Source organism: Megalobrama amblycephala, linkage group LG3, assembly GCF_018812025.1.
Source record: "Megalobrama amblycephala isolate DHTTF-2021 linkage group LG3, ASM1881202v1, whole genome shotgun sequence".
NCBI lineage: Eukaryota > Metazoa > Chordata > Actinopteri > Cypriniformes > Xenocyprididae > Megalobrama > Megalobrama amblycephala.
In genome coordinates this window covers 18,133,147-18,148,603 of record NC_063046.1, presented here as the reverse complement: position 1 = coordinate 18,148,603, position 15,457 = coordinate 18,133,147, and the positions used below count along the sequence as shown (strand labels likewise).

Below are 15,457 nucleotides of genomic sequence, written 5' to 3'. Positions count from 1 at the left end.
CCCTAGAAATTCTTCTGAGTAAAATATCTGAAGTATATTCCCATTCATATTTAAAAAATTTTTTAGCACACCAGGGTGATCATGAACATGAAATTGTCCAGCCATAACTTCCTGCTCCACAGGAGAATAAACATGAGGAAACACAGAGGCCAAATTTCCTTAATCATTCATCACAATGAGTAAAACCAAAGAATATAGTTCTGATGTGCAGCAAAAGATTGCTGAGCTTCACAATATAGAAAGTAGCTGTAAGAAAATAGCTAAAGCATTGAAAATCCCCATTTCCACTATCAGGGCAATAATTAAGAAGTTCCAATAAACTAAAGATGTTACAAATCTGCCTGGAAGAGGATGTGTGTCTAAATCGTCCTAATGTGAAGTAAGGAGGAGAGTTTGAGTGGCCAAAGACTCTCCAAGGATCACAGCTGGAGAATTACAGAGATTAGTTGAGTCTTGAGTCTCAGAAAGCCTAAAAAAATGATCAAACAGCACCTACATCCCCACAAGTTGTTCAGGAGGGTTTCAAGAAAAATCCTCTGCTCTCATCCAGAAACAATCTCCAGCATATTCAGTTGTCAGACACGACTGGAACTTCAAACTGGACCGGCTTCTATGGTAAGATGAAACTAAAAAAAGAGCTTTTTGGCAGCAAACCCACCAGATGGGTTTGGTGCACACATGGATAAAAAGTACCCCATGCCCACGGTTAAATATACTGCTGGATCTTTAATGTTGTGGGCCTATTTTTCTGCTGGAGGTCCTGGACATCTTGTTCAGATACATGGCATCATGGATTCTATCAAATACCAACAGATAAAAAAATCAAAACCTGACTGCTTCTGCTAGAAATCCACAATGATCCAAAACAAACATCAAAACCAACACAAAAATGGGTCACTGAGCACAAAATGAAGCTTCTGCCATGGCCATCTTAGCCCCCTGACCTGAACCCTAAAGAAAATGAGTGGAGTGAACTAAAGGATCTGGAGAGATTCTGCATGAAGGAATGGCCTCTGATCTCTCGTCAGGTGTTCTCCAAACTCATCAGGCATTATATGTGAATACTCAGAGCTGTTCTCTTGGCAAAAGGAGGTTGCAAAAAGTTTTGAATAAAAGGGTGCCAATAATTGTGGCCAACGTGTTTTGGAGAAAAACATTTATTTCATAATGTGAGTTTCCCCCCACTTTCAATTATTTTCCTTAAATGAAAGGTTATAATTTTGTGAATTTTTTGAATGAAAGATCAAAAGGATAAACAATGCAGATTTATGTTTACAGCTGCTTTTGCTCATAATTACTAAGGGTGCCAATAATTGTGGAGGGCACTGTATCTATTTAAAAAAAAACACTTTGCTATGTGTACTGTGCTAGACTAACTGGGACAAGTCACAGCACTAGTCGGCTATCCTATTGCTGGCTTGTTTGCTTCTATTGCTCTCCTCATTTGTAAATCACTTTGGATAAAAGCGTCTGCTAAATGATTAAATATAAATGTAATATAAATGGTTGTAACCCATGTGTTTGATGTTTCAGAAATGTTTGCACAATTTATTTTAAACCTGAAACCTCACTAAATTAATCCTTTTATTTCTTCTTTGTTTTTACAGCTGAACTATAAAAATGGGCATAAAAACACTGCATGTTCATTGTGAGTATGTCGCTATACTATGTCACCAATTATCCTTGCTAATTGAAAAATTTGTCACTTGGCTCTCAGAAGTCTGAATATCCCACTGTAAAATCATTCTGTCCATTGTTATAGACAATGGGGAAAATGTTGTAGGATCGCTTAGCACATGTATTAAGCCGAAGTGTCATTACTATGTCCGTGGGAGCAGTAGATGTAGAAGCAGGTAAATGGCCTGCCTATGAATGTGCCCCAAGGCCTGCAACCTAAAGTGCTTTTATATTTAGCAGCAGAGCATCTCCGATTTCTGATTGAGATTGTCCTGTGAAACCTGATAATTCTGTGTCTTCCTGCCTGCTGCTCTGGACACAGCGAGAGGAATAGACTGGCTCTAGTAACAATGTGAGGTGAAACCCAAACCGGGTGCTTTTTATTTAGCTGCTAACTTTAGTGGCTCAAGAGTACAAAGGGGTAAAGAGAGCACTATAATGACAGCACTTAAATCAGGGCAAGGCCGTTGGCTAAGATTACAGCATGCCTGCATCGAAGGGGGCACAGGTGCTCTAGAGTGGTGTGCGGTAGGGGTCATTTTGGAGATTTGGGTACTGGATGTTCTGGATGCTGTTCCTCTGGCCCACAATTCAGTGCCATTGGCCAACTGTATGTCACAAGAGAGGCCATAAATTCAGAGTGTCCCTGCAATGCTGTGCCACTGATGAATAGTGTACATACATTACTCAATTACAGTGATCACAAGCTTAGCTACTTTAGATAGACAATTGCAGGCTCTCAGTGTGGGGAGGCCTACGAACTCAACTAACTCTTTTTTTTTTTTTTTTTTTAATTCTTGCTCTGAGCCTAAGTTTGACTACTAACAGTGCTCAGCAGGGGAGCAGAGCTCTCTAACAGTACATACAGTATGATAACTCAATATCAAAAAGAACAGATTTAATTTCAGCAAAACCCCTAGTTTGTAGGTTTGGGTTTACCATGGTTTTCTTGTCAGCCTTCTGGATGCTGTAGCCTGTGATTTCACAGTTGCCATTATCCTTGGGTGGCTTCCACTCCAGGGCAACATTGAATCCCCAAACATCCATCACCTTTACATTTTGGGGTGGGCCTGGCAGGTCTGATAGTAGAAGAGAATGAAATACTTTCTGATATTTACTGATGCAAACAAAGACACAAGTACTATATAGAAGAAAACATATTCTGTTAATGTAAACTGTGAACATTGTATGTATTTACTACATGTTATTTTTGCACAACTGTGTCAAATCTAGTCAAAAGTACAAGGTAAACTGACAGTGTATGATAACAAACATGTCCTAGTAACTCACCAACAATCTGTATATTCACTTCGGCTTTGTCCTCTACATTCTCAATTTGCACTTTAACATCATACTTCCCAGAATCCTTTCTCTCAGATCTCCTGATGAAGAGGATGGTATCAGTGTCACTGTTCCGTATGCTGACCTGCTTAGGGTCCAGAATCTCATCATTTTTTGTCCAGGTTACTTGAGGTCGTGGTTTACCCTTAAAAGTGAGGTGGGTGAAGAATGCGTCAAGACATCTCATTGGACACTAACTATATTACTGACAAAAAACATAGAACAAGTACTTATGTTATGTCAAAAATGGCTGGATGGATGATGGATGGATGTAAGGATGATGTTTTGGGCACTAGAGTTCCCTACAGGGGTGCTACAGCTGCTATTCAGACTTGTGTCATTGACTGCCATCTGTATGCAGCCTCCTTCATTGTATTTCAGCCATAGAGCTCAGTGTATTTATAGAGTGAAAGGATGAAGATCTATGTTTCACAAACTGGGTTCTGTAAACAAACAAGTGGACAAGTTACAGTCTAGCCAAACATTGAATCTCTGGCTGATTTTGGAGGTCAAAGTCTGCATCAAAAGAGGACAGCCAATGGTTTCATACTGTGACAAATAATGCTGCTGGACACAGCAATACAGAACTTTGCTGGATCTTTTCATGGCACTCAGAGGATGCCTGCCAAGAAATTAATCTAAATTGTTTGCATTTGAAAGAGATTCAAATGAATTATTCACATGTTCTGTGGCATAATTTTGTTACGTATTTGCATGTTACAAACACAGTCTGAAGGGTGGCTTTTCTCACCTGGAAGGGGATTACCAGGTTAATCGTTTCTCCTACTTTCTTGATGAGTGTTTGACGAAGGTTACGGGGGAGCCAGATTTTGGGCCGCTCTGCAATAAGAGAACGTAAGTGATTCATGAATATAATAGCCTGTCTTACCCTTTTTCATCTCATTTCCTTCCCAAGCAGACTGTAATGCGATGCAATAGATGGATCTTCGCTTAAAAATAAAGCTTATTTATCTGAACATGACAATGTATAAACTTAGTTTCAGTATATTATCAAGTAGATACATCTGTAGCAAGAGGCCTCACTTATCATGTCTGTAAAGACAATCTATAAGCAGAGAACAATGTGTAGGCCAGAGAAGAACTGCATCCTCCCCCATCGACACTGCTACTGAACTGAATTGATTCAACAATGAACTCTAGCAGTCCACACTGTGCAAAAACTAATCGTCGTGTTTTGTATCCTAGGTTTAGGGTGATGATCCAAAAAGTTGATCTTAAATGGGCTAGCTTAACATTTTAAGATGATTCTCTGTGTAACTCACGCATGATTTCACGGATGGTGACTGCTTGTTGCAATGAGGCTGGAGCGCTTGGGCCTGCCATGTTATATGCCCTCACACGGAACTGCATCTTCTCTCCAGTTGGCAGGTCACGGATGACCACAGAGGTCCTTTCTGTGAGACCCGAAAACGCAGGGATCCATTCATCAGCTATAGAGATGAAATAAAGTTTTCAGACAGAATATTGAGGATTTATTATAAAAAAGCATTTTGATGCAATTAAAAATATGCTTTTACACCTGAATTGCTAAAAATATAAATACTAATGCATTGTAGCATGAGTCTATGTAAAATAGGTTTGATGGAGATAAATTTTCATACAAATATAAAACTAGGCTGAAGCTACCCTACTGTTCAAAATGTTTGGGGGTCGGGAAGATTTTTTTTGGGGGGGGGGGGGGTTTCTTGAATGTTTAAATGTTTCTTGAACACCAAATCAGCAAATTAGAATTCTGAAGGATCACATGACACTGAAGACTGGAGTGATGACTGCTGAAAATTCAGCTTTGCCATCACAGGAATATATGACATTGGAAAATATATTAAAACAGAAAACAGTAATAATAATTCTGAATATTTCTGTTTTTGCTGTATTTTTTATTTAAAAGAGATTTTATTTAAAAGAGACTGCTTTCAAAAACATAAAAAAAAAAAAAAAGCCCTACCAACCCCAAAATTCTAAACAGTAGTGTACTTTCTTGATAAACACATTTAAAGCAATTCTGTGGAATCTGTGGGTTTGCTAATTTAGCTGAGCCTTTGACTTTGACTTACAGCCTTCCTTGCAGTACTCAACCCCATAGCCTTCAAGCTCAGCTGAGCCCACCCTCTCTGGAGCCCTCCATTTCAGTGAGATAGTGGTATCACTGATGTCATCAACACACAGGCCAATGGGCTCGCTGGTAGGAGCTGTAGATATGAAGTTTATAAGAATGAAAAGATGTTCCTGTATAAAGTAAAGATGTCCTTGTATAAAGTTTTGTTCAAGTAGCATTTGCTTTGTATTGGCAGCTGGAGTAAATGCATTGTGAAACTATTGGAAAAGCTCACCTTACACTATATTTTGTCTTTCAATGCCAATACACTGGTTTGCATTTTTGCACCTAGCCACTCTGAAAAGCTATTGTATTAAAGATTAGCTTTGCCAGCTGATTGCAAGGAAAACCTTTGCGTGTATGATGTATTTTGAGTGCACACATTTGCTGCATTACATTTAAATATTGTTACTAAGCCATCAAATACAGAGATAGTACTGAAGACTTTTTACTGCATGGCTGGATTTGTCACTGCGGTCTCCAGTAAAATTTCACTGAACAATGTGAGAAGAGCATAGCATTGTCACAAGCCAAACAGCCATGGAAACTATATAAGCTTTCGTTACTGACAAGAATAACCAACATTGCTTGAATGAGTCTGAGTTTGACTAGGTCAGTAGTTATAAGGGCCTCCTGAAGATATACATGCTGTCTGCTGTGATTTGCAAGCAAGCTTCAGTCTGAAATGTTTGTGCCATATTTAAGTGTCAATGACATGCCCAGGTCAAACTGTATTTATGAAGACTGAACTTGCAGCAAATCCAAGAACATCTATTCTTATCTAGCCAAGTTATCTGGAGTACAGTTACTTTTCTTTGAAATGTAAACAATCGTTTCTCGCTGTAAATATGAGGGCAATTGATTTTTAACCTGAAATAAATAGATTAAAATGATCATGCTTTGTTTTGGTGCACTTATTCAGGCCTTAAGCTGTGGTAACATTTACTATTGCTCAGCCAATTTTCATAGTTATTTCAATAGGAATTTGACAATAGGGAATTTCCCTTGAAGGCAAAAGATTATTTCATATGCAGATTTCGCATTCAGGTCAAGTACACAATTTTGATGCATTTACCAACAGAAAGCTGCTTGGTTTGGAAGTGACTTTGGAAGTGGGCTGTGCTTCAAACATCACTACACTATTGACAATGGACCTTCTTTTTTTCCCCTGTGTAATTTCGCTAACGTTTGGATGCAACTATTCACGCTAAGACATACATTTAGTAAAAACCTACATGTTCAATACAACAAAACAACAGCTTAAGCACATCATTGACCAAGCCAAATACAATAGCCAGTGATCACATGTGGACAGGCATTATCAAACCGGTTTAGGTTTTAATTCCTCTCTATGGCATATTCATCAGTGAATGGTTCTTGAAATAAGTTAATGACAATGATGCATCAAAACAGCCAAAAAAAGATATATAAAGAGGTCATGGAGACTGATGTAAGCCCCCCAAAAGATTGTTAGAAATAGACGCCTACTGCCAACAGGTTCAGGTTCAGGTTCAGGCTCTGGCTCCGGCTCTGGTGGGGGGGCTACTTCTGTAGATAGTACCTCCTCCTGTTCCGTTGGTGCTGCTTCTGCTGGAGAAGCTCCATCTTCAGGAGGAGCAGGAGCTGCCTCCTCTTCAGCTAGAGGTACAGGAGCCTCAGCACTAGCCTCTTGTGCAGGTTCTTCTGGAGGTGGTGCTTCTGGCTCCGGTTCTTTGGTTTCTGCTGGGACATTGGGCGCAGAATCAGCCGGCGGTCCCTCAGCTGGCTTCTTCTCAGCAGTCTTAGGGAGCATTGGTTTGGTCATTCTGCCTCTCGGTCACTACAGTGTGGTACGTTTTCCAAGTAGAGCCTCCTGAAAAGTGTCTCTCCGCTCTGTAACACCTGCTGTGGTCTTCTCCTCTGGCCAAGTGACGCGACAGGGCAAGCAACAAAGGAAGTGCACTGTCCTGCCCCCTCCTCACTTTAGACAATGCCATAGATACAGCTTTGCAGAGTTTTAACATGCCATTATTTATAGAGGAGGATGCCAAGGATAGTTTCCTAATCAGCTCTCTTGTAACAGACAACAGTCTACACAGATAGCAAAGCTTTTAACGCAGCTCACTAGAAGATTATGTGAAAGACGAGAAAACAATGTATGCAAGAAAATCAACATGTCAATTATTTAAACCGAAAAGGACCTTTTCAGACCACTTTAACAGCACGCAACCTATTGAATGGACCAATTAGATGAATGTCATGATGTGTCTAAATCGTTCGACATGTCTGGAGATCAACAGCCACTGCCTATTACATTTAAATAATGGTAACAGAGGCTTAAAGAACAGCAGGGGAAACAAACGTGTCAATAATACATAAGTAAAGTTATAAATCAAAGCAGTGGAACTCACCAACTGGCACAAATGGCTGGGAGGCGGCACTTGGGCGTGACATGCCGATGGCGTTTACTGCATAAATGCGCATCTCATAGGCCACGCCCTCAATCATTCTCTTGGCCTCATATGTGGTCTCTTTATAAGGATCAAAATTAAGTCTCATCCATCTATAGCTCTTTTTCTTCTTCCTTTCCAGGACATAACCTTAGAGGACATTAAGAACACACTGTTGTCATCATGGATTTTCATAAAGTGAACATTTAAAAGGAGATTTTCAGTCATGTTATTAGGTCATTTTTCATTAGGTTATTTTTCCAGAATATATAGGTTACTTCACATAACTTCAAGTTAGGTTGGGTTTATGTTAAGTTAGTGGTTGAGAAAACTAATTTACAGTTCCAAGGAATGTGTGATGATGTCAGCAAGATTTACTGTTATATTAACTATGCATAGTAACACTGTGTACTGTCAGGTTAAGTCACCTATGACTGGCTGACCACCATCAAAGAGTGGGGGATCCCATTGGACAACACAAGAATCTTCACCAACGCTAAGGATTCTGGGAGCTTGAGGTGGGTCTGGCACATCTGTAAAACATTAAAGTGCTGTCAGAACATTTCTTCATAAGGGTCAAAGTGCGGTACAGCTAATATACAGTTACATCAAAGGCATTTTGCTCTCAAATGGAAGCACTCTGCTATTCATTTGAATGTTCTGAAAACCTCATAATGGCAGTACAAACAGAGTGATAATAAACGGCCACGGAGATATCTGGACAGTTCAGATTGTGGCCTTTTTTATGCATTTTATTTTTGTTATCTAAAAAAAAAAAAAAGCGTGGTTCTAAAATGTGCGAGCAGTCACGAAAAACCACAGAAATGTTCTAAGCAATCTAAAGACCTTTCTGAATTCATGTACAACAGGGTGTTGCAACATGGCCCGTAATGAAATTAGGGCCTAACTTAAGCCTCCCGGAGAACAGCTGTGAAATGTACCCACCGTAATGAAATTTAATAAAGCTTACCAACAACTTTGACATTAATGTCAGCTGTATCCTCTCCAGCAGGATTGCGTACAATGACAGAGTACACGCCCTCATCCTGACGCTCCGCCCCCTCAATGGTAAAGATGCAATGGCCTTTGGTACTCTCCACATGGACACGGCCATCTGAGTCTGTCAGCACCTGATCGGCCAATCAAAACCACTTGTTAAAAATGGTCAGTAGTTTTCAATCTGGATCAGTCACAGGCCCTCACATTCAACTCTGAATTTTCAAAACCAGGCAATGAAGAATAGATCATGGGAAAGATCTAATATAATACTTGCCAAAACACACATAGATACTACAGAATATACTGTACGTTACCTGTTAAATACCTCCCTTAGTTCCTATGAATGGAAGATGCTTACCTTTTATTTTCAAACTTTATTCTTTATGAACTTTAAATCATGAAAGACGCACTCACCTTGTAGACACAGTATTCTACAGAGTAGTGCGCGGTGTGTGTGAAACACTTGATGCTTTGTAGCAGTGTCAAGATCTCACAAGTATGATGAGTTGTGTGTCAAAGTGATGCTTGTGTTAATGTTAGAGCAGTTTGTTTCCTTTGTACCCAGGGAAAGACAAACCACAGTTAAAGTAGAGAAGAACGAACTAAACTTTCACTAAACAATACAAAATTAAACGCTTTAAAAAATGCAGTATTATTAAATATTGACTATATATTTATATATATGAACATGAGTTCCCATGGAGTGTCTCCCTGGATTAAATCGATCAAGACTGCATCATCATTATCGTCATGCAGCATGGGTCAATAACAAGACATCCAACATCACAGCCAAAGCATGTAGCATTTAAGACACCGGATAATGTACACTGTTCAAGCAGTCGGGAATTGTTAAGGCCCGAACTCACTTCACCGTTCTTCACTGTCCACGTGTGCCTTGGTTCAGGATGCGACTCTTCCTCCTTAGAGCTACCCTACATGAGCAGAGCAGAAGCTATGAAGCCATGGCAACCAGGTCAGGGGTTAAGTGTGAGAAACTGAAGTGTCAAACTCCCATCTCACCACAAACCTCCCAGTCCCAGTGAGCCTCGACAAGACTTTCTGGTTATGTTTGGGAGATGTTACAGTACCTACCTGTCAAGGCTTCTGAAGCCCACATGCTGGATCTCCTGTTACATTTGCAACAACATGGCAAATCGTAAAGAATTACAGTACACCACAAACTGCAGATGAATTCAAAAAACATAAAAATGATTTTCTAACTAAATAGTTTAGTGTAGGTTTGGCTATTCTGCCGTAACTGACCAGGGCTACATTTCTCAAAACAAGTAGATCGTAGAGACCAAGGTTCCAAAGGTTCCTGTGATCTACTTAAGCTTACAATGCTTTTGGGAAATGCAGCCCAGACCTATTCGCTCAGACAAGGATTGGATAAAAATCGATACTAGACAAAATTTAATGACTCACTCTTACCTTTTCTCCTTTTGTCCAAACCACAGTGGGGGCAGGATCTCCAGTAATTGGTACATCCAGTCGCAGTTTGTTTCCAGCCACAACCAAGATTGTGGAGTCAGAGGTGCGACCCATGCAGTCCAGATGAATCTTGGGAGGATCTTAAAGTAAACAAGAGAGAAGTTTGTTGACACATTCCTTAAGAATGTACTGTATGAAACCAGTCAAACAAAGTGCATTAATGATTTAATGTTGTTCCCAGAAAAACATTAAAAAAAATTTTTTTTTTACCTTGGCGAGGAACAAAGTCAATCTTGACCTCTGTAAAGACAAAGCATAATAATATGAAAAACAGTGGCATAGAAATTAGAAAAGAGTTTAAAAATACATTCATCAGTAATAGTTAAACAAGAGGAAGTAGTCTACCTAAAAAGTTGAGCTTGGCAGAGAGATTAAAGGCATAGCCTTCAGGTACAAAGGTGTAGTCACCCTCATCCTCTGGCTTCACGTCATCAATGGTGAGCTTATGAATCCTGAATATAAATATATAAATTAACTTTACAATATAAACATCTCAGCAGTGTTGTGTAGTAGTAACAAATAGTGAAGTGAGGTTGTAACGTCTATATTTTTTAAAACCCTTTTTTGTTATTTAAGAAGGGACCTGGCGTAGGCACTCGTTACAACGCTACATTTTCTCTGACAATGACAATTTTGTGAAGTTTTTCTTTTGTTTGTCTTTTTTGATTAAGGATGCGTCCTAGTAAGGCTGCATTTCTCGGCTGCCACGTCATCAAGCGCCGCTGAAGGCCATCTCAATTTGAAGGATCCTTGGATGGCTGCCTTTGTTCCGCGTCCTTCATTCAGCTCATTTTGAAGGATGCATCAAGTGTATCCTTCGCATCATAAAATCACCCAAAATCCTTTGCACACATTCCAATTAACAAAAAAGAGCTGACGGAAAACGAATCTGCACAAAGCTTGTCTGAGATGAAATGTAAGTCAAAAATAATGTTTTTGAAGATGAAGGCGTACGTTATATTTTAAATTAATCACTTAACACTAAACCACCAATAATGTAAGCCACTGTGAGATCACATATGGTTGTCGTTTTCTGTATTGAACTAATAGAAAGACAGTTATAATATAAAGATTTTTAATACAAAGTATTATCTTAAGTTATCAAAGTATTTAAGTTTTAATAGTATTTTCGTGCCGTGAACTTACTAGACTGTCTCATTCTAGCATTTAATGCAGAGGAGGACTCTAGTAGTTGGAAAGAGGCAAGCTTTGTTTCTAAATGACCTAAGCAAAGATACAGTACCAGTCAAAAAATTTGGAAACATTACAATTTTTTGTTTTTTTGAAAGAAGTCTCTTATGTTCACCAAGGCTGCATTTAATCAAAAATACAGTAAAAACAGTAATATTGCAAAATATTATTACAAATGAAAAGAACTGTTTTTGTATAAAGTCGAGAACAGGCTCTAACATTGCACATCCTCATATTGTATACCATGTATAGGCCTATATGAAAATCCAATGGTGTCATATACTTTTTCAAAGGGACTACACACTTTTACATTTAAATTTTATTATTTTAATTTTATTTTACTAATATTGTTTTACAAATATTAGTCTATGAATAATATTACACTATTATGTGATGAAATGGTATATGCTAAACATTTATGCTAACTAAAACTAGTCTTAATAAATGAGTGCACAGACATTATATATTCGTCTCCAACTCACTAGTAAAGTAACACTCACCTGCCAATATGTGTGATATTAGTTCTGGCATCAGGTTTCACCTCCACTCCATTTTTGTACCAGATGCCTTTAACATTTTCATCAGAAACCTCACATTTGAACACAGCCTGGTCTTTGGCCTTCACAGTCAGGTCAGCAATGCTTTGATAGACCTCTAGCTCTTTCTCTAAAGGTCAGAGGTCAAAGAGAGCACTCTGTCATCACACATGACCAAAAACTAAACATGGATGCTTACCACATTACATCACAAATTCTATTCTAGCATATGTTTTCATCAAAAACAACATGGAAATACCATGTTTGGATGTATGGTAAAATGGAAATACAGTAGCATATAAAAAGGTAGCATTTAAACATGTGATTATAGTATTTGTTCAATACCATAGTATAATCATCTGATATGGTACCATTTTTGTAAGGGATTTATGTAAGTTAAAAATGAATAAAATGTTTATTATGTTTTAAATACATAAAAGAATTTAGCAAAATCAAGGTTTAAATGTATAAAATGAAATATTCATGTTCTCATATGGTGTTTTGTTGTTCTCAGAGTTTGACAACACCTGGTCACCATTTGCATTCAGTGAACAGAAAAAAACAGCATGAAAATTCTGCCTGCTGTAATTTACGGTACAAAGAATATCGAATGGGTTTGAAACGACATACTGATTCATTTTTGGATGAACTATCCCTTTAAGATTGCAATAAAGAGAGGTGGGGTACACAAAAAAGGTAATCCCACCACAGCCTGGTAGAGTTACAGGATTGCTTGGCAGCTGTTTTTTTTTTTTTTTTTTTGCCACTACTTGTACTTGATCCCAGACAACCTGGTAGCAGACACACCTGGGTATCAGTTTGCTTGTAAAGTGCTATACATGCTTGAAGACTCAGAATAGGAGACAGAATGAAGGAGGAAGATAAGAGAGTGTGAAAGTGACAGAAACAAACAATAAAAAGAAATGGAAAGAAAGGGAATGAGTCATAAATCTTTCTTAGATGCTATTAAAAGCGATATATGGAGTGGAGTGTGACAATGACAGAAAGAGAGAGTGAGAAAGGAACAGAGAGAGTCATCTGCCCTGTTAAAATATATGGGTCAGGCGGTCTAACAATAGCTGGCATGTGGGCACTGGAATGGTAACCTTGTGCAGAAGTGTCAGTGGCCATGTCAGTGACCAACTGACAAGAGGTGAAGTTTGAATGACATGGCCATGAGTGGGTGAGGTTTAAGGGAGGAGTGAAGAATGAAGAACTCTTAGATGTCCTGAACCCAAATCATGACCTGCAGACTTAGAACTAGTTTTATATCCTAAATATTAGAACGCTTAACAATGTTTTTACATACATTTTTCATCCCTTCCAGTATCAAATGCAGAAATCGTTCAACAAGTTACATTACAAATCTGGAAACATCTGTGGGGACAGAAATCTGCAAATATCATAGGCCTTGAAACTATCCAAAATCAGATATTTACCCTGAACCATGAGCTCTGCAAATGATTGCCCTCCATTGGTTTTCACCCGGTAGTGTCCACAGTCCTCCTTGGTCACATCATTAATGATAAGGACATGCTTACATCCATCTTTCTTGAAGCGGTATTTGAAGGACTCATCTCGGGTGAGTTCCACACCATCTTTCTCCCTGTACAAGACAGAGGTTTGCTATTTGTTAATATTCATTAATTTAATACTTCAGTCAGCATCTCATTGAATTGCAATTTACTATTCAAACTCATATTTTAATTAAACACCATGTCAAAACAAAAAAATAATGGATGAATGGTTCACAATACGTTCTATAGCATGCATTTACAAAACTGATGAATTTCATTTTGACTTTTAAATCACTGAAATTGAAGAGTTAGTTCACCCAAAAATGTAAAATCTGTCATTAAATACTCACCCTCATGTCGATCCAAACCTGTAAAACCTTCATTCATCTTCGGAACACTAATTAAAATTTTTTTGTTGAAATCCGAGAGGTTTCTGATCCCCAAGAGAAAGCAACATAATTACCACATTAAAGGTCCAGAAAAGTAGTAAAGACAAAACAAAAATAACGACTTTATTAAACAATTTCTTCTCTTCCCTGTAATTCTCTTACGCACTTTACATTAGACACAGCGCAGAGCTTCAGGGTTTACATCAGAACACCGACTCATTATTGGCCGGCTCCTGTGTCAGCATCACACGCATGCATTGTGCTGCTCATGTGAACAGCGTCGGACAATACTGAGTTGGCGTTCTGATGTAAACCCTGAAGCTCTGCACTGTGTCTACGACGTAAACAGCGTTCTGTCCCTCCATTGAAAATGTATGTACGGTATACTGTCCATGTCCAGAAAGGTAATAAAAACATCATCAAAGTAGTCCATGTGACATCAGTGGGTTAGTTAGAAGTTTTTGAAGCATCGAAAATACATTATTGCTATATTTTTTAAAATGGTGCGTAAGTGTGTATGTCCTAATCCTAAGGATGTCCTAATCGCCAAAAACAACCACGTAAAAGTGCATTACCATCGCCGACAGATGAAAGGATTCAATGGAATCAATTCAATGGAATCGATTCAATGGAAAGGATTCCGGAAGAGAATACAATGCTGAATAAAGTCATAGTTTTTGTTATTTTGGACCAAAATGTATTTTCGATGCTTCAAAAACTTCTAACTAACCCACTGATGTCACATGGACTACTTTGATGATGTTTTTATTACCTTTCTGGACATGGACAGTCTACCGTACAAACACTTTCAATGGAGGGACAGAAAGCTCTTGGACTAAATCTAAAATATCTTAAACTGTGTACCGAAGATGAACGGGTCTTACGGGTTTGGAACGACATGAGGGTGAGTCATTAATGACATAATTTTCATTTTTGGGTGAACTAACCCTTTAAGGTTGAATCACTATAGTTACGTGGACTATTTTAAGAATGTCTTTACTACTTTTCTGGACCTTGAATATGGTAATAACATTGCTTTATTGGGGATCAGAAACCTCTCGGATTTCATCAAAAATATCTTAATTTGTGAAGATGAACAAAGATCTTACAGGGTTTGGAATGACATGAGTGTGAGTAATTAATGACAGAAATGTCATTTTTGGGTGAACTAACCCTTTAAAAATCCTTGGAAATACTACAGATGTAACTAATTACAACATGTATGCTCTGTTTTGGTTTATTTAGAGTTCCTGTTTCCTTTGTTCTCATTTTCCTGCCACTAGTTTGCTTCTGTGGTTGTTAATTAGCTTTCCATACACCTGTCTGTCTGTTTGTTACCCTGTTTGTCCAGTACATAAGCCCTGAGTTCCCACAAGTGGTTGTGTTTCTCCGTGACCTCCTACCTGTTTGTTTTCTTTTATAATAAAGTGTTTCTCCTATACAGCCACCGCATGACACTAAGTCCCTGAATTGACTTTTGTGAAACTGGCATGCTGGCATTTTAAACCACTATGGACATCTTGAAAATTAACCAATTAGAAAGAAATCAATGACAGAAAAGATGTTAATTACAGTAGTAAGGGAAATTCCAAGAGAGTTTGCTCCTGAACATTTTTGAAGGTGTAGTAATGGCTAGAGTTATTGTGTTATGGTGTATACTTACTCAGTAATAACCTCTGAAAAGTAAATCTCGATTTACGAGCATAACTGCAGGGTAGCAGCGAGAGCAAATGAGATAAATCAAATGGCTGACATAGTAAAGGACTAACAA

At 38.4% G+C, this 15,457-nt stretch overlaps 1 protein-coding gene across 8 annotated transcripts in view; it reads right to left on the bottom strand.

Moving 5' to 3' along the window:
* mybpc3 (myosin binding protein C3) overlaps positions 1 to 15,457 on the bottom strand; it is a 42,973-nt gene that overhangs the window by 10,092 nt on the left and 17,424 nt on the right. For 7 of the 8 annotated variants that reach the window (XM_048184392.1, XM_048184391.1, XM_048184393.1 and 4 more), the window contains 14 exons: positions 13,220 to 13,386; positions 11,745 to 11,910; positions 10,399 to 10,505; positions 10,264 to 10,293; positions 9,994 to 10,133; positions 9,429 to 9,494; positions 8,534 to 8,693; positions 7,992 to 8,096; positions 7,525 to 7,713; positions 5,094 to 5,228; positions 4,302 to 4,469; positions 3,770 to 3,858; positions 2,968 to 3,163; positions 2,617 to 2,756 (listed from right to left, as the gene is read on the bottom strand). In XM_048184392.1, the coding sequence (XP_048040349.1) occupies positions 2,617 to 2,756; positions 2,968 to 3,163; positions 3,770 to 3,858; positions 4,302 to 4,469; positions 5,094 to 5,228; positions 7,525 to 7,713; positions 7,992 to 8,096; positions 8,534 to 8,693; positions 9,429 to 9,494; positions 9,994 to 10,133; positions 10,264 to 10,293; positions 10,399 to 10,505; positions 11,745 to 11,910; positions 13,220 to 13,386 (1,858 nt within the window). The remainder of the gene's footprint in view (positions 1 to 2,616; positions 2,757 to 2,967; positions 3,164 to 3,769; positions 3,859 to 4,301; positions 4,470 to 5,093; positions 5,229 to 7,524; positions 7,714 to 7,991; positions 8,097 to 8,533; positions 8,694 to 9,428; positions 9,495 to 9,993; positions 10,134 to 10,263; positions 10,294 to 10,398; positions 10,506 to 11,744; positions 11,911 to 13,219; positions 13,387 to 15,457) is intronic. The other variant, XM_048184395.1, reaches the window with a different exon arrangement.